Source organism: Gossypium hirsutum, chromosome A10 (assembly GCF_007990345.1).
Source record: "Gossypium hirsutum isolate 1008001.06 chromosome A10, Gossypium_hirsutum_v2.1, whole genome shotgun sequence".
Lineage (NCBI taxonomy): Eukaryota > Viridiplantae > Streptophyta > Magnoliopsida > Malvales > Malvaceae > Gossypium > Gossypium hirsutum.
Window position 1 is genome coordinate 69121220 of NC_053433.1, and position 19800 is coordinate 69141019.

General features: G+C 32.8%; 2 protein-coding genes across 2 annotated transcripts; one reads left to right on the plus strand and one right to left on the minus strand.

Moving 5' to 3' along the window:
* The first annotated feature begins 12369 nt into the window (after positions 1-12369).
* Positions 12370-16586, plus strand: LOC107943193 (uncharacterized). Its single transcript, XM_016876938.2, has 8 exons — positions 12370-12949; positions 13133-13282; positions 13381-13545; positions 13713-13781; positions 14351-14485; positions 14708-14893; positions 15038-15504; positions 15581-16586. Exons 1-8 carry the CDS (start codon positions 12433-12435, stop codon positions 16196-16198), a joined length of 2307 nt encoding a protein of 768 aa, XP_016732427.2. The 5' UTR covers positions 12370-12432; the 3' UTR covers positions 16199-16586.
* LOC107943194 (cytochrome P450 CYP749A22) lies at positions 16329-18723 on the minus strand. Its single transcript, XM_016876939.2, has 5 exons — positions 18185-18723; positions 17861-18084; positions 17587-17788; positions 17091-17469; positions 16329-17009 (listed from the first exon to the last, which is right to left on the minus strand). The coding sequence occupies exons 3-5, from the start codon at positions 17721-17723 to the stop codon at positions 16569-16571; spliced, it is 957 nt and encodes a 318-aa protein (XP_016732428.1). The 5' UTR covers positions 17724-17788; positions 17861-18084; positions 18185-18723; the 3' UTR covers positions 16329-16568.
* Between the last annotated feature and the right edge of the window lie 1077 nt (positions 18724-19800).

Genomic DNA, 19800 nt, shown 5'->3' on the forward strand with positions numbered 1-19800 from the left:
TTGGCAACAATTGTGTTTGCATTGAAAATATGATGACATTACTTATTTGGTGAAAAATGTCACATATTCACTGATCATAAAAGCTTGAAGTATTTGATGTCACAGAAAGATTTGAATTTGAGACAGCGCAAGTGGCTTGAGTTATTAAAAAATTAAGATCTGGTTATTGACTACCATCCGGGAAAAACCAATATAGTTGCATATGCTTTGAGTAGAAAATCCATGTTTGCTTTATGAGCAATGAATACCCGATTGTCGTTGTCTGGTGATGGTTTGATCATAGCTGAGTTAAAAGCTAGACCGACATTTTTGCAGCATATTTTTTAAGCTCAGAAAGATGATAGTAAGTTAGAAGAAAAACGAAGACAATGTGAATTGGCTCCTGATTCAGAATTTCAAATTAGGACTGATGATTGTCTATTATTCAGAGGCAGAATATGTGTACCAAAGAATTCAAAACTAGTACAGAAGATTTTCAATGAAACTCATAATGGTTCTATGTCTGTTCATCTGGGAAGTAATAAAATGTACAATGACCTGAAAAAGATGTACTGGTGGCCAGGAATGAAACGAGATATTTCTGAATATGTACCTAAATGTTTGATATGTCAACAAATAAAAGCTAAACATCAGTTGCCTTCAAGATTATTACAGTCAGTTACAATACCGAAATGGAAATGGGAAAGAATTACAATGGACCTTGTATCGGGATTACCCTTGTCTTCAAAGAAGAAAGATGTCATTTGGGTGATTGTTGATCGGTTGAAAAAGTCTGCACATTTTATTTCGGTATGTATGGATTTTTCTTTGGATAGATTGGTTGAATTATGTCTCTGAGATTGTCAGGTTACATGGAGTGCCTGTCTCTATTATTTTTTAAAGAGATCCTCAATTTACATATCAATTCTGGAGCAAATTGCAAGAAGCTTTAGGTACACAGTTACATTTTAGCACTACATTTCATCCTTAGACTGATGGTCAATCCGAACGTGTAATACAGATTTTGGAAGATATGCTTTGGTGTTGTATTTTGGAATTTGAAGGTAACTAGGAAAAATATCTGTCTTTAGTTGAATTTTCTTATAATAATAGTTATCAGTCCAGTATCAAAATGGCACCGTATGAAGCTCTGTATGGTCACAAATGTAGAACCCCATTGTATTGGACAGAACTCAGTGAGAAAAAGCTACACGGAGTTGACTTGGTTCGTGAAACCGAAGAAAAAGGTGAAAATAATTTAGGACAGTTTAAAAGCAACCTCTGATCGTCAAAAGTACTATGCTGATCTTAGATGAAAAGAAATAGAATTTTAGGTTGGTGACAAGGTATTTTTGAAAGTATCAGCTTGGATGAAAGTTCTCCGATTTGGCCGAAATGTAAAATTATTCCATGGTTTATTGGGCCATTTGAAATTATAAAAAGAATTGGACCTGTTGCATATCAGTTAGCCTTACCACCAAAGCTTGATCGGATTCATAATGTTTTTTATGTATCTATGTTACGATGGTATCGATCAAATCCTTCACATGTTATATGTTCGACAGAACTTAAGATTCAGACTGACATGACTTACAGCAAAGAACCAATCAAAATTTTGGCACATGAAACAAAAAAGTTAAGAAATAAAAAGGTAGCATTGGTAAAAGTCCTCTGGCAGAGACATGGTATAGAAAAGGCTACCAGGGAACCAAAAGATACCATGAGGAAGCAATATCCGAACCTCTTTATTGGTAAGATTTTCGAGGACGAAAATTCTTATGGGGGGAGAGTTGTAACAACCCATTTTCAATGAAATTGGAATAGTGGTTTCGAGACCATAAATCTGAGTAGGAAAGAAAATTTATTTTTATATTATTGCATGATTTGCATTATGATAGCAAAGTCATATGAAAATTCTCGTAAGAAAATTTTACTAATTATATGTTTAATTACGGAAAGGACCAAATTGTATAAAAGGCAAAAGCTGGATTCGAGTAGCTAGAAGGATAAATAGCTATGAAATTCAACACTTGAGGCCCGTGTGGCTTGGTACATGCCCGTATCCTTAGACCGTGTAACTCTCTGTTTATGACATCATGCACAATTTGGGGTCAAACGGCCAAGTCACACGCCCGTGTCCCTGGGTCGTGTCCTTTACACGGCTGAGACACACGGCCGTGTCTCTGCCCGTATGGCCAAGGAAATGGCTATTTACCAAGCCATTTTCCACCCTTATTTGCACACTCACATACACACTTTAAATGGAACTTAACATGGCACAATTAAGCTACCAACACAACCATAAACAAGGCTTAAACATATCAAAACAATTATTTACTGTTCATAACAAAACTGTCCACTTGAGTCATAGTCACTAAATTATTTATATCTTGAGCTAAAGAACTCTAAATTAAGATGTGCTTGGTTTTTCCGAAACTAGACTCAAATATCTTCCTACCATAAAATTTTCAAAATTTATGATTTAGCCAATAAGTACAGTTAATTCTTCAAATTCGTCTATGTTCTGTTGTTTGACAGTTTCGACCTTTCTTCACTAAAGATAAATTATCTCTTAGTACGAGATTCAGATGATGTTCTTGTTTGTTTCTCTTGAAAATAGACTCAAGAATTTAAAAATATAAATTTGAATTCCAAATTATTTTTATACAATTTTTAATGATTTTCCAAAGTCAGAACAGAGGAACCTGAAATCATTCTGACCTTGTCTCATAAAAATTCAAATATCTCATAAAATGAAATTCTTTTGTTTACACCCTTTCTTCTATGTAAAACTAGACTCAATAGGATTTAATTTAATATTTTATTCAACCTCTAATTTGATTTCCACAATCTTCGGTGATTTTTCAAAGTTATACTACTATTGCTGTCCAAAATTGTTTTAATGCTAATTTTACTCTTTCATGATTCCCTTGTACTAACTTTCATTAATATACCATTGTAAACCACATCACACAATGACATTGCATAGGCATATGAGTAATTAATATACTTGCAACCCATTAGCCAATATAAGCCAATTTATATGGCTACATACCAAATCAAATCCTTATTCATTACAAGCCAATACATTTGGCCATATCATAATGGCACATACACAAAATGACTAAGTCCCTATACATGCCATAGACTTAACAAACTTACATTCACTTATACCCCAAATGATAGCTTGATAGTGTGATAGAATCTCCGACGATCTCCAACCCGAGCTAGCTGAATAAACCTATGAGAGGTGGGAAAGAAAAAAGGGTAAACTATGTAGCTTAGTAAGTCCGTATGAAAATAATAAGCGAATCATTTACATGCATTTACCAATTTCATCAATATGTTCTCGTGGTTACACATTAATTAATTGTAATGCTCATCTTTTAATCTATAAACATAAATTTATCCTATCTTGACATTAGTCAAGCAAATATAAACTCTCATAATAAAACACTTCAACATTTGACAAATCATTCCAGCATTCATAATAAAAGTGCATATTAATTATATATATTCATATTTCCCAATTCATATAGCTTAACATCCTTCAATGGTCCAAAACTCTTAGCTATCTATACTTTCATATCCATTTTTATTAGGCTTTTATGCCGATTTTTCTTTTTTCATTATTCATTGAATCACAACATTAAAAGAATAAGCACATCGTTTCTCAATTCAATTTGGCCTAAAAGTCTTACACATGATTCCCAATCGAATTCACCACATATTTTTACGTCATAAATATAAACCTATAATCACAAGGTCATCATAGAAGATCATCCTCATAGGCATAACTCATTCATTCGCATTCTTGCCACATACCAAGCTTAATGCTCATGAGTTTTAAGTACGTACCTGTACTATCTCATAACATAACCATATTCTTATTGTTCTTATTGACTTACCCCTCGGTTTTTCCTTCAAGTTACTCGATAATTTACCCGTTGAACACTTGGAATACCATCGGATACATCAAAATCTTCCACCTAAGTGCCCCATATGTAGCCAACACTACCTCATATCACATATCACATGTTGCTCGCTTTCGAGCTGCTCACGGGTCTACTCACACAAGCTGTCGGTTAGGATGTAGCTACACGGGTTGCTCACACAAGCTATTAGGTATCCGCAACACATGCCGGACTACCCAGCCACCAGTAGAACATACAAGACCAGCACCCAGACTGCCATAACATGTGTCACATATATCATGAACTCAGACCACAACTCATAAGCTCAGATCACATAGTTCCTAGTGACATGTCACTTGTACCTAAACTATTCCTAAGGTTCAAACAGGATTTTCTTAATTACACATCTTCATTGAACTCGTTCAAAGGACCAATCATATAACTCATGATAATGATTAACCACATAATTCTTCATAATGATAATAATAAAGATAATCACATTTAAACATGAAACTATAGCTCACCACAATGTCATCAAGTATCATAGACATATTTTAGATAATATCATTGCATAGTGTATCATAAAATCTCATGGTCATTTTCGTAATACCGTACTCCATAGCATCCGCATTTCATTTTAATAATAAGGAATTTATCACAATTATATCAATTAAACATTTATACATGTACAATTAAATGCTTATTAAACATACGAACTTACATCGATACTAAAAATGGTGAAAAAGACCTAACCGTCAAATACGCGTTTTCCCCCGTTCTAGGTCCAAACCTCATTTTCCTTTATCTAAACTATCGCATTTAGTTTATTTATTAGTCACATTATTCATTGTGACCCAAAAATCATATTATGGAAAAATTATGTTTTTGCCCCTAAACTTTATCATATTTACACTTTTGCCTCTAGGCTCGTAAAATGAAATTTATTCAATTTCTTTGTACTTTAAGCCTATCCAAACCATTTTCATAACTAAAACAGCCCAAAATTTCCACTAGAACACACTTTTACTACATATTTTTATAACATTCACAATTTAGTCCTTTTAAGCATTTCCACCGAAAATCATTTAGCAAAAATTGTTTCTCCAACCATAAACATGCATAATTTACCATTAAACATCAAAATGCACAAATTTATAACATGGTTCAAACTTTAGACCTTCATCATAACTCAAATAAATGGTAGAAATAGGTAGATCTTGTTACGAGGATTTCAAAAACGTAAAAATCATTAAAAATGAGGCAAGAACGGACTTACAATCGAGATTGGAACCAATGGTCTAATTACCATTTAAGGACCTTCAATTTAAAATTTCATAGCAATTAGACACCTCTAGCTTCTAGAACTAAAGTTTTGCACTTTTTACAATTTAGTCCTTTTGACTAAATTGAGTGCCAAACGTCGAAATTTTAGAACGAAATTTTTAAAAATCATTCCGTGAAATTGTAGACCATAAAAATATAATAAAAATAAATTTTCACTCATCGGATTTGTGGTCCCAAAACCACTATTCCGATTAAGTCCAAAATCGGGTTGTTACAATCCTGATTGATAGTGAGATTTGCATGTGTTGCGCACTACTGCAGCTCTTTGTGAGCATCCTGATATGCGATTAGTTATGGTCATGCATATAATGCGGACACAAACGCAGCTCTTCATGAGCGTCTTACTAAGCTCTCTTAAACTCTCTGTTACCTTATCTGAAGCTTCCTGATATTATCTCTTTAGAGATATCTGAAAGGCTCTATGAGCTTCCTGAGTAAAAACTCTTATGAGTTTCCTGATTAGCTCGGATAAGTGTCCTGTTACATGACTACATGGCTCATTTGAGCATCCTGACATGTGGCTCGAGAGTATGCTCCCTGAATAAGAAGTGAAGGCTTATAAATATGTACACCTTAAGTGTACTACTTAAGCATCCATCGATATTTCAATAAATTCAATGGAATAAATTCCCGACATGAGAAATTGTGAGACTAAGAGAATTATATCTAAAATGCTTCTCAAATACTTGAAGTTTGTAATATGATGAGCTCATGCATGTTTATTTGATATACAAGTAAATTATATGACTAACTTGTTTGGTTTAGTGCATGTATTTAGGCAATTTTCCAAGTTGATGGAAAAACATGTTATTGTATGCTTAATTCTAATCAATGAACTTGTAAGCTTAATTCCTATTATACGAACTTACTAAGCATATAATGCTTATTAGTTTTATTTTTTCTGTTTTATAGTGCTCGGAAGCTTGCTAAGGTTGGAGATCGGTTGGAGCATCATCACACTATCCACTAGCTTATTTTGGTATAATTAGTAAACTTGTTTTAGTATAATGGCATGTATAGGTAACTTGGCCATTGATGGCATATAAATGTGGCTTGTAAACTAGCCATTGGAATGGCTAGTAATGATTTGTTTTAGTATGTCTATTAAGGCTATTCTATGGTAATAACATGAGTATACACATATTATGGATTGGTTGAGTTATGTTAAATGAATATATCTATTAAGTATAAAACCATAACTATGCATGTAATGATATACCATGTCAAATGATAGAATTAGCTTGGTTATAATACTTGGATTGGTTGGTATATGAATGCAAGTTTTGATGTAGGTACATGGCAAAGTTTTGGGTGAGGAATGAAGTTAGAAATGGTTTTATTTTGTCCACACGGGTTGACACATGGGAGTAACAAAAGTTTTGGGTGAGGAATAAATATATCTTTTTACTCAAAAGATAAAAATATGAGAAAAGTAAGTATAAAAATTATTGAAAAGAATAGATAATTTTTGTTTGTTTATTTTTTATATAATTATAATAAAAATAAATTAATTAAATTTTTAAAATATTAATTTTATTAAAATTTAGAAAAAAATGAATATTTGGTTTGAATACCTAAAAATCTTTATTCTTATGAGTAACTTGAATCTTGGTAACAAAATTTTTAGTCATATTCCTATGAATTAATACCAAATAATAAATATAATTTTTAAATATATATAGATTTGTAAAAAAAATAGAAAATTGTTGAATATTTAATTTTTAGATAGTTTGTCTTAAGTCATCTTAGGGTATTGATTAATGTAGGATGGTTACATTTATTATTTAATTTGTATACTTTTTATTTGATTTAATTTGCTTCTACTATTATTATAATTTTATTAGTTAGTCTAAATAATTAACACCCTTAATGATTATAGTAATTGATATGGATTTTCTTTCAAAACACTTATTTCAACTCATAGAACTTTTTTTGTTAGAATGTTGATTTTTTTTTATAAAAATTCTCATCGATATTTTACTATAAATTCACATCGATATTTGGGTTCTGTATAGAATTTATTCTAGCATAAGTTTGAATATATTTTAATTATTAGTTTGATTGTGTTTTATTATGATTAATTCTTATTATAATTATCAAGATCTATTAATTGTAATTGCAATGTGATTATACTTATAACTTAAAAAAAACTTATATAAATTAAGTGAAAAATATATTACATGTAATATATTATTATATTAGAATATAAAGTAATTTATAATTTAACTTTAGACTTAAAATATTTTATAATTAATTATTTTATTATTTTTTTTAATTGCAAATTATTGGATATAGAAATTGAGATAACTAAAATAAATAGAATAATAAGTAATTAATAAAGTGTAAAGTTATTCTTTTATTTCAAATTCATTTACTAGTGTTAGTATAATTTCATCAAACCCTAAGCAGTGGCGAATACAGGGGGGGCTGGCAGTGGCCCTAGCCCCCTCTAAATTGGAAAATTTATGTTTAGGCCCTTGAATTTTTCTTAAAATTTTAAATTAGTAAAGGTAAAATTGTACTTTGGCCCCCCCTAAAATTATAAAAATTCTATTTAATCCTTTAAAAATTATAAATATATAGACTATAAAAAATTAAAATTTCATTCGCCCCCCCTAAAAATTTGTTCTGGCTTCGCCCCTTACCCTAAGGATAAGTGAGTATTTTGTTAACTTGTAAGCGAATTTTTATCAAACGTCAGGGGTTTTTATACATTTTCCTTATTCTTAATTTGTTTTTTTTTAACTTTAGAAAGTAACTTAAAAAATTTACTTTTCAAAGAAGTAAAAAAAAAGAGTAAAAAGTACCATACTTAAACCACAAAATGGTACTTAAATGATATCATTTTTTCAAGTTGATATTTTCCATCATAAGTAGTACTTAAACCATATTTTGTTATCTAAAATAATACCTAAATTACAATTTGTTACCCAGATTACCCTGACCATAAAAAATTTCTTAGCTAACCAATATTATGTTACCTGTAATAGCCCAAAATTGGGTCTAGTTGGAACAGAGGTTTCAGGACCACAAAATCTGAGATATAAATAATTATTTTATGATTATTTTGAGATCTATGATATGATTGCATGATTGTGTGAAAATTTCGTGAAGAAATTCTATGCATAAAGTGCTTAATTCGAAGTTAGGGACTAAATTGAATAAGTTGCAAAACTTGCATTCTAGAAGTTTCTAGTATGAAATTGATTTGAAATATTAATTAGGAGGTCTTAAATAGCAATTTGACCAATTTCTAAGTTATGGACAAAAATTGGACATGGATGGAATTTTTGGAAAGTTTAGTAGTAAGGGTATTTTGGTCATTTAGGGGTAAAATGAATTAAAATACAAAATTAAAAGCCAATTTTGCTCATCTTCTTCACCATGGACGTGTATACCAAGGGAGACTCCATGGCTAGGGTTTTCAAGCTTCCCAAGCTCAATTGTAAGTCTGTTCTAACCCCGTTTTTCAAGTTCTTTACGTTTTTGGAGTCCCGGTAACTTGATTTAGCTTATGCTAGCAATAATTCAACCTAGGGTTCATATTTGGAAAAATACCCATAGGTAAAATTTGTGTATTCTGGTGTTTTATGATACAATATGAGGTTTTAAATTATGTTAGACAACTTGTGCTACTCGGTTTTAAGTGAAAACGAGCAAAAGGGCTTAATCGGTAAAAATACCTAATAGTCATAAGTATATGTTAGAGTGGGAATTTGATGTTGCCATAGAAGGGAAAAGTGATCATCATGTCATAAAACATAAGAATAAGGGATGAAGTTTAATTCCCGAGCCTAGGGGCAAAAGTGTAAATATGCAAAAGTTTTGGGGCAAAATTATAATTTTTCCAAAGTTTGAGTTAAGGACTGTTTTGAATAGTACATTAATTAAATAAGTAAAATATGATGTTTTAGATCCCGGAAAACGAGATTTGAACCTAGAATGAGAGAAAAATCGAAAATTGGGAAAGTTGGTAAAATGGCCGTTTTAATATCAAGGTAAGTTCATATGTATAATAAGCATTAATTTATGCATGTTTCAATGTAAAATTGATATATTTACTATGATCTCCGAGGTGTTGAAAGTATGTAAGTTGGTATGATAATAATACAACAATAATGCTGTAATTTATATTTGAAAGTTAAATTTAGTGAATTAATTGAATTATGTTAAATTAAATGATTATGGTGCCAAGTTTATGAATTGATTTAAAAATATGTCTATGGTACATGAAGTGCATTGAATTATCATACATAAATGTGATTTCTATGATTATGGATATTATGGGAAATTGTAAGTTCATATGATTTTTAATAAGACAATGTGTAATTTAATGTTATTGCGTTGATATTAAATGAGATGTAAGTTTATATGTAAGTAATACATCACTATTACTTGTATTATGATATTTTATAAAAATATTGGAAATATATTTGTGGATAATTACTTGATTGGTGACCTTATGATCATGGGCCTATACTTGTGATGTATGAAATGTGGTGAAAATGATTTGTGATATGTATGCTAAAATGAGGTTAATACAAAGAAAGTGTGAAAGAGTGAATTAGCAATAAAACTGTTTTAGACAGTAGCAGTGACGTGATTTTGAAAAATCACCAAAAATAGTATAAATTGAATCAGAGACTGAATGAGATATCAAATTAAAGCTTAATGAGTCTATTTTCATATAAAAGAAACATAAAAAGCAAAGGAGTTCTATATTTTGAGATATTTATGTTTTCGTGAGACTGATTCAGAATGATTACGTGATCCCCTGTTCTGACTTTGGAAAATCACAAAACTTTGGAGAAAAATAATTAGAGGCTCAAAATTATATTTGTAAAATACATAATGAGTCTATTTTCAAGATAAATCAACAAGAACATTATCCGAGTTCTGTACTGTGAGATAATTATTTTTTAGTGAAGAGAGGTCAGAACTGTCAGAAAGTGAAACAAGGGAAATTTTAATGAATAAACTGTACTAATTGGCTAAACAAAAAATTATGAAAATTTTATGGTGGAACGATATGTGAGTCTAGTTTTAGGGGAAATTTACGGATCTTAATTTGGAGCTTTGTAGCTCGAATTATAAATAATTAAGTGACTATGACTCGTGTGGACAGTTTGATGTGAATATTTATTAGTAAATTGTGAAATCGTACTTACAAGAATGCTATATACATTAAGGATGTGGAATGGAGAGGAGGAGGAGGAAAATAAATATATGTGGAATACATGGAAACTATGGTATATGAAATATTGATATAATGAAATAAATGATATGTGTTTATAAGAAAACAAAAAGAGAATGTTATGTATCATGACATGTATATATATATATGACTAGTCTCAATGTAATGCTTGTTGGGTATGGAATTGAATTGAAATGTTTCAGGCAAACATGTTATTCTGCGCATCTGAATCGTGGTATTTTATAAAGATATGATCTAGCTTTAAATATGAATGCTTGATGATTAAGCTGAAGATATTTGGTAAGATGATAATCTTGGTATAAATGTATAAGTGGTACTATAATAAACAAGGTAAAACGAGTATGAGAGATACATGTATGATGACATACAAATGCTATGTTTGTGGTTTAATTGAGGATTTATAATCATTAAATGAATACCATGTTATATGCTTTTGATTTTGTATAAGTGTGTAAGAGATCAAGGTTGACCAAAGCTTGGAAAATAGCCTAGGTATATTCCACACAGGCAGAGACACGACCATGTGTCTCAGCCGTGTATGGAACACGACTTTGGGACACAGGCGTGTGGAGCCTTAAAGCATGAAATTTTCAAGATTTTCGTAAGTTCTCGGTTTAGTCCCAAACCCTTTCTAAAGTATGTTTTGGGCTACGTAGACTCAAATAAGGGACTATGTGTAAAAGAATGAACGCTTTGAAATATGAATAAAATTTTATGGCTCGTATTTTAGTTTAATGTTTGTATGTTTGTCTGGTAACGCCTCGTACCTTAGCCCGGCCTCGGATACGAGTAAGGGGTGTTACATTACCCAAAATAATACCTAAATTACAATTTGTTACCCAAATTACCCTAATCATAAAAAAATCTCTTAGCTAATCATTTTGTAATGCGTGACTTTCTTTTAACTAAAAAATAAAAATAAAAAGTTAAATATCATTTCCATAAATTTAAAAAAAACTTATAAACTACCACGAGAGTTAAGTGAGATGCAATGATCTCTCCTACCTTAATCATCGAGGGTTCAATCCTCGCTTTGGGTATAGAGCAACTTTAAAACTCGTGGCCAGCATCTAACTCCTTAACGGGTTTAGAATGCGGAGGATTAGTTACTAGGTTTGCTTCTGGTAGGTAACTTGAGAAATTAAAAAAAAAACTTATAAAAGTCATTTCTTTTGTTCTTCACCCAAGAACTCTGGTGACAGAAAATTCAAGATCTCATTCAATTTTCGACGATAAAACCCAAATTTCAGCATGCTTCTTTTCCAATTTTAAACCTCGTCTTTGTTCCTTTCTTACATATATTCAAAACTTATGTATTATTTTTCTTAAAATTATTTTTTTTATATATTTTGCATAAAATAGTTAATCCTAGTAAATATCTATAATGAAAAAATCTCAAATAAATCATAAAATCTAACTATTACAAAAAAGCAAAGAAAAGTTATCTAACAATGCATTAAAAGAGAAGAAGTGCGGGAAAGGAGAGAATATAAAAAAATTGAAATGTTTAATTTAATTTAATTTGTTTTTATAATATAATATAATTTGATTCTAATCTTTGAAGTCAAAATTGCTATATATTACAAAATGGTTGATTGAGAAATTTTTTTTAACTGCTGAGATAATTTGTGCAACAAAATATAATTTAGATGTACCACTTTGTTGTAATAGAAAATTATGTAAAAATTATTTACGAAAAAGGAAAAGTTTAAATACTAATTAAAAAAAGTGATATAAATTATATATCAATATTGTGTGATTTAAGGATTTAATTTATTAAATTTGGGTTGGAAAAAGATGGAGTATATGGATGGATTGTGCTCCAAGTAAATAAAAGACAAATTCCAAAGTTGTTCATTTTACAGTGAACAGCAAGGATTCACACTTATAAATCACTCATGGGAGCACTTCATTAATAAACCAACAGGCAAACACCAAGAGACACATAGAGCTTAACAAAGCTTAGCTTCAGCATTGGATATGGAAATTTGTAATGCAACGACGGAGCGTGAGGCCCCATGCTTATCACATGACCTGTTTGAAAAAGCCATGAGAGGCCAATGGACGGAAGTCGTGGAGATTTACAAGGAAGACGAGGAAAGCCGAGTAGCGGTGCTGACGGCATCTAGGGATACGGCATTGCATTTAGCAGTGTCGGGTGGGAGAGCTAAGGAGGTGAAGCAGATGGTGGAAAGCCTGGGCGAAAAGGTTTCGGAGATTTTGTGGCTGAAAAACGCCAAAGGGAATACAGCGCTACACACGGCGGCTGAGTTGGGAGATGCGTACATGTGCAAACGCATAGCTTCGAAGGTTCCTGATCTGATTACTAACTGCAACGAACAGAATGCGACACCTCTTTTCTTGGCAGCCCTTTTCGGCCACCAAGAAGCGTTTCTTTGCCTCCATTTTCTTTGCAAAGGAAACCCCTTGGACGCTGGGAGTAGGAAGCCTAATGGGGACACATTTCTTCATGTTGCACTTCAAGGGGAATTCTTTAGTACGATTTTTTTTTTCTTTTGGATTAAGGAAAATATGAAGATAAACTTAGTTGTACTATAAAAAAACATGTTTAATAATAGATTTTAAAATGGGTGTTAACTGTTTAGTTAGAAATTCCTTTTGTTGATCAAGTGATGAAAATTATGTAACTATAAGAAATGATATTGAATTTGATGCATAGGTTTGGCATTTCAAATCGTTCGCAAATATCCAGAGCTTGCCAAGGATAGGAACGAAGATGGATTTACTCCCCTCCATATTTTAGCCACCAAGCCTAACGCATTTAAAAGTAGTTGTCGGCTTGGACTGTTTGATCGGATTATCTATTGGTGTAAGTAGTTCATTTCCAAGCATGATTGCTTTTCGACACAAGGACATTCAAAAAGAATAATTTATTAGGGTTTGATTTGATTTCACACGATGTTGTAGGCATAACAGTGAAAGAAGTAAAGGAGATAAAAAACGACCCCGAGGCTTACTTGAAAAGGTTTGATGGAAGCAAAGAGCCTTGGTATCCTGAAAATTATGGAACCTGTGCTCATTTCTTTCACATGCTATTTGGTGTTGTCTTTTATGGATTGCCTTCATTGCAAAGTATGTTTCTTCACATTTATATTTTTCACAAAATGAATATTACTAATACTTTTCACCAGAAAAAATATTCAACCCAAGTTTAAGAAAAATTTATTTGCAAAAATTTTATCACAATTTTATAAATATAATTTTAATATTAGTATATATGAATTTATTTGAGTTTGCAGACATTAGGTCTACGAAAGTGATCAGTGGCTTCCAAGCTGATGAAGAGAAGGGTAGAAACAACAATCATGGTAAGCATCATTGTAATTTGGGAAAGGTTTAACCATCATCGTTTTCTAAAAAGAAGAAAGTGAAACACAAGGCAAATAATGTTAATTATTTTTATTTTTAATAATTTTATATGATTTTTTATTAAATTCCATTAAAATTATGTTGAACATTTTATTTCCTTGAAAAATATTGTCAACAACTTCTTGATCTAATTAAATTTTATGTGATATAATTTAAATTGGAAAATTTAAAGAAGAGTAAAATATTGCCACATATAAAATTGAAAAAAGAGGGTGTGCACAATAAAGTTTCAATAAAAGTTTCAAAAAAATATTTTTACAATATTTATTTTTCTTTAAAATTTTCATTTTAAATCATATTACATAAGATCTGATGTGTAATTTAACAGTTAAAATAATTATTTTAATAATAAAAGGACCTAAATCATATAACCTCAATAATTTAGGAAAATTGTAATTAGAGAGTTTGAAGATTAACTCTAGAGAGGGGTATGAGTTTGATTAACCTTTGTGTATGACCATAAAATTGTCTTTTAATGCTTCCTTTGTCTTAATGTTGTAATCTTTAGAAGATAAAGGTGAATCAAAAGACGAGGAAGAGGAAAAATACAATCTCAAGCAACGCTATGTTCCACCCAATTATGCCTCAATTATCCTCTCTCTTGAGTTTTTCCTGAATTTGCTGCTAATAGTTTTGGGACATGGTTAGTACCCTTTTTTTCCCCTTAATTGTTCTTATATTTCTTTTAAAACTACTTTACACATTTGATTGAGTTTTAGATATGAGTATATTTAAATTTTTAAGAAATTTCATGGTGAAGGGTAGGCAAGTCCTTGACCCAAATCGAATATTGAATTTAAGGCTTTTGTTAAGAAAAATTTTAGAATTCATGTAGGCTACACATATTGAATTTGAGATGATGCAGGGTTTCACAGAATAAAGAAAATCATAATAAAGAAAGAGAGACACACAGTTGCACTGCAAGTCATGAATGAATTAGTGAAGACAGCTTGTCCATACAAATTTAGTGAAAGAGAGACTGACATTCATTTTGACCCTCGCATTACGGGGGAGGCTCAAGGTGAGGAGGCTGAGACCGATAAGAGGAAAGGTACGTGTCTCCAACAACACCAACATGCAAACCTTGGCCAAAAATCCCTATCAGCTGGAACCCAACACAATGAGGGTTGGATTTGATGTAGTTAAGTGTATTGGCTCTTTGTCCATGCATATTGATGTTGTAAACCCATAACAGGTTGCTCCATCAAGGAAGGGACAGTCACAGTAGCACCAATGGAGAGCTTTCTTAAAGAATACAGGATAATAGGGTCGGTGGATTCTAAGAGCTCAAAGTACTCGGTGAAAATGGCATTTGAAAAGAACGTAATTCATAAACAAAAAGAGACAGAGACGCCTTTCTTGATAGCAGCAAAGATGGGAATCACAGAAATGGTGGAAAGTATTTTAGAAAAGTTCCCTGTTTCTATTCAGGACTTGGATGCTGATGGCCAAAACGTGTTGCTTTTAGCAGTGGAGAATAGGCAAACGCATACTTTTCAGTTCCTAATCAACAGAGAAACCCCGTTGCATGAAAGCATTTTCCGAAAGTGGGATCATCAAGGGAACAATGCATTGCACCTTGCTGCCAAATATGGAGAATATCGTCCTTGGCTCATTCCAGGATCTGCTTTACAAATGCAATGGGAGCTCAAGTGGTATAAGGTATATGTCGTAGAGCTCTATTTTTGAATTGTCTTTTGCTTTCCTTTTTTTAATCTTAGTTCCATCGGTATTGCAGTTTGTCAAGCGATCCATTTCAAAGCATTTGCCTATTCATTACAAGTACAACAAGAAGAATCAAACCCCAAAGCAAATCTTCACGGAGACACACAAATTGCTTGTCAAAGACGGCAGCGCATGGCTCACGAAAACCTCCGAATCTTGCTCACTTGTAGCGGCATTGATAGCCACAGTAGCATTTGCAACATCAGCAACTATCCCAGGTGGAGTTAAGGAAACCTCTGGCACACCAGTTCTCGCGGATGAGCCCGCATTCTCCGTGTTTTGCATTGCATCCTTAATAGCCCTTTGCTTCTCCGTGACAGCCCTGGTATTTTTCCTAGCAATCCTGACTTCCCGATTCGAAGAGAAAGATTTTGCTTGTAAATTGCCTTGGAGACTCATTATCGGCCTAACAGCATTGTTCACTTCAATAACTGCAATACTAGTCTCATTTTGTGCAGGCCATTTCTTCGAACTTAAAGATAGGCTAAAGTTTGCAGCTTTACCGATTTACATAGTAACATGTTTGCCTGTTTCCTTCTTTGCACTTGCACAGTTGCCCCTCTACTTCGATCTTTTACGAGCAATCATCAAGGATATCCCACAGCGTAGTTATAAGGAGTTTACTCAATAACTAAATTGCTTAGCATTTTTCATGTTTATCATCAACTTCATTGGGTGTTTCTTAAGAGATATAGTATAATAAATTTTGATATGTATGCTACTGCTTTCTTGTAATGTTACCAAATTGAATTCAATACGAATAAACCGAACTTTTTGAAGTTTCCTAATATATTTAGAAATGTTTTCATATCAGATCTCCGGATCTAATAGAAGCATTTACAGATATTTTAGAGAAAATAAAGAACTCGAATAATTCTAGAACCTGACAACATTCACAGACACACAAACATGGGGAATTGGCAAACTGCATGGCACATTACTAAAATCTGACACTAGAGTTTACTTACTGATTACGGCGTTGCAGATCAACAGCGCATAGTTTAAGCATCATTAGACAGTGAATTGAGTATAACTTGAATCCCATGCTGTGGTTGAACTGTGATACGAGGTGTGGGTGAGTGAACATAGGCAGGGGAGAGAGAAATGGTGTATCTTTGTAGAATCATGGAAAGAGCAGTCTTTGTTTCATTGATTGCAAAGGTCATCCCGACACAAGCTCGAGGTCCCATTCCGAAAGGAATAAATGCAGCCGCATTGTACTTGGTAGCTTTCGCGATCCCTTCCTTGAACCTCTCCGGTTTGAAAACATGGGCATCATCTCCCCATAACTGAGGGTCATGGTGAAGTGCCATGTTTGGGATCCAAACATCTACTTTGGCAGGCAGGACTAGCTTTCCCACTTGAACTTGTCTTCTAGCTCTTCTTACCAACCCATTTATGGGAGCATACAATCGTAGAGTTTCATTAATGATCATACTCATCTGTTTGCAAAAGTTATATTTTAGTTACATTTAAATGAGAAACAATAATACAAGAACAATTAAGCTATCAGATTTGCTAACGATTTTGAGTTTGGCAAGGCCTTCGGAGTGTGGATTTTGGCTACCAAATATCTCCATCACCTCTCTTCTTGCTTTGTCTTGCCAATCACTATGGATAGCTAAAACCAGCACTGCCCAAGCAAGCAAGGCATTAACAGTTTCTTGTCCAGCAAAATAAAATGTTTTGCACTCATCAACTAAATCTTCCATTGAAATCTTGTTTTTTTTATCCGGATTATTAAACGCTTTTACTAATAATCCCAGAAAATCACTGCCGAAGCTCTCTGCTTCTCCACTCGCAACTTTGTTTTCTCTTTTCTTCACAATCTCTATCACCAAATCTTTTATTTCTCTAGCAAGTTTCTCTGACCCTACGTCATCGTCAGTTTTCCAAAACTTGCTGCAAAATCAAATCGATGTCAACAAACAGTAACTATTATGTTTATTCACGAGGCTCAAACTCGAGAACTTACATGTACTAATCTCTTTAACACTCAACCAACATAAACAAACATACCTGAGGATTGGAATCCTAGACTTGTTTGAATTGCGGCTCACAATATCTGCGAGCTTCTTCAACATGTAAAAAATCTTCTCTCCTTCCAAGTAACTGCTACCAAAAGCTGTTCTTGATATGACTTCTGAAGTCAACATTCTAAATTCTTGGAACACTTGTCTAGCATTGTTTCAACGCTGGCAATTACTGCTGGAGTCATGTTCTGCCGAAACCATCCTCCAATGTGTTAAATGTAACCAAGAATTAATAACTCAAATCACCCACAAGATTTTACCTTTAAGCTCTCCCCATGGAAAACATAGTTGGCCAACTTCCTCTGCTTCGCCCATTTTTCTCCTTCAGTTGTAACAAGCCCATCCCCCACTAGCCTGCTAATATAGATCGGGGGTTCCCTTTTCGGAAAAGTTTGTTCACTATTTTTAAGAACCTCTTTTATTAGTTCTGGGTCAGTAGTCACCACCTGAGCTTGAACACCGTCCCAAGAAAGATAGTTCTTCCCTAATCAACTCAATTTAAAAAAAAAACCAATTATTTCTGGAAACTAGAAGTTAGAATCATAGTGAAAAAAAATGCATTCAATTTGTTGTTTGTCACTCACCGTATAAGTTGATCCAGGAGTAAACATGAGGGAAAACTCTGGGAAGTATGTCATGTGTCAGCCCCATAGGTTTGCTTAATGCTTCACTTCTCATTTTGTTAATTTGTTTGTTGCATCCATGGATAAACTTGTAAGGAGGCCCTTGAAGTCCCTGTGAATTCAAGAAGTGTTCTATACGGAGAGGCACCCACCAGTAGTCATACAGAACTTTGAGTAAAACTATGAGTGAGTAAATCAGGAATGAGCTTGCCAAAAGGATTAAAAGCTTCACCCTCACATCCATCATTTCCTTTTGATCTTGAAAATGAATTCAGATCGAGTCTTCTATAAATAGAGGATTGGGTTAAGTTGTTTTCACAACCCAGCTCTAATTTGTAAGGATATTCAGGTGTATATGAACGATGGATCACTGACGTATCTTGCCTGTCTTTTTGTGAATCACGAAAACTACTGAGAAATCATAGAAAAAAATTTATACTTATTTTGTGGATATCTCGTGTTATTGAAAAAGAACACACCTCATACAACGTAATGATGTTGTCTTTTACACGCAATGATTTTCATATTTTAAAATAGCTCTTTTACCGGTAAATTACTAATAAAAGCCTCGTTTTTTTTAAATTTATCGAAATGGGCCAGGTCAGAAATTATTAATCGGAATAGGCCAGTTTACAAAACGCGTCCACGTCAGCGCATTGTCAGGGGAAAAAGCAAGAAAACGCTTCCTCAAGGAAGCGCTTTGCCTACGTGGACAGAAAACGCTTCCTTGAGGGCGCTCTTTCTGTCCACGTAGGCAAAGCGCTTCCTTGAGGAAGCGTTTTCCCCGTGTTTTTATTAGGGTTTTTTGCAATTAGGGTTAAGGTTTTGAGAATTTTAGGTTATTAAATTTTAGGGTTTTAAGGAAAAAAATTAAATAAATTAAGGTTTAGTGTTTGTTAATTAAATTAATTACTAATTTTAAAAAAAATAGATTATGGTTTAGTGTTTATGGTTTTTAAGGAAAAAATCAAATAAATTAGGATTTAGGATTACTTGAGTAAATTAATTATAAATTTTTAAAAAAATTAGATTAGGATTTTAGGGTTTAGGGTTTAGGGTATTTAAGAAGAAAAACTCAAAATTCTCAAAACCCTAACCTTAATTGCAGAAAACCCTAATAAAAACACAGGGAAAACGCTTCCTCAAGGAAGCGCTTTGCCTACGTGGACAGAAAGCGCGCCCTCAAGGAAGCGTTTTCTATCCACATAGGCAAAGCGCTTCCTTGAGGAAGCGTTTTCCTGCATTTTCCCCTGACAACGCGCTGACGTGGACGCGTTTCGTAAAAATTGGGCCATTCCGGTTAATAATTTCTGACCTGACCCATTTCGGTAAATTTAAAAAAAATGGGGCTTTTATTGGTAATTTGCCCCTCTTTTACTTGTATATTAAAAATAATAATAAATTACCAAAATGGTATCCCAAAATAGTATGGTGTGAATGGCACCAACTTTATTTTTTTACTCCAATCAACAGGGGTGAGCGTTCGATCGAATCAAATGAAAAAATTTCGAGTTAATCGAGTTTACGAATCATATTTTATCATCCTAATTTGATTTGAAATTTTTTAGAATCGAGTC

Excerpts from the sequence above, each read along its gene's own strand:
- LOC107943193 (XM_016876938.2), top strand. The coding sequence starts at position 12,433 with ATGGAAATTTGTAATGCAACGACGGAGCGTGAGGCCCCATGCTTATCA. Across the intron at positions 12,950-13,132 it reads ACTTCAAGGGGAATTCTTTA|GTTTGGCATTTCAAATCGTT; the intron begins GTACGATTTTTT and ends TTTGATGCATAG. Across the intron at positions 13,546-13,712 it reads TGGATTGCCTTCATTGCAAA|ACATTAGGTCTACGAAAGTG; the intron begins GTATGTTTCTTC and ends TTGAGTTTGCAG.
- LOC107943194 (XM_016876939.2), bottom strand. The coding sequence starts at position 17,723 with ATGTTGACTTCAGAAGTCATATCAAGAACAGCTTTTGGTAGCAGTTAC. Across the intron at positions 17,470-17,586 it reads TCTAGGATTCCAATCCTCAG|CAAGTTTTGGAAAACTGACG; the intron begins GTATGTTTGTTT and ends TTGATTTTGCAG. Across the intron at positions 17,010-17,090 it reads GCCTTGCCAAACTCAAAATC|ATGAGTATGATCATTAATGA; the intron begins GTTAGCAAATCT and ends TTTTGCAAACAG.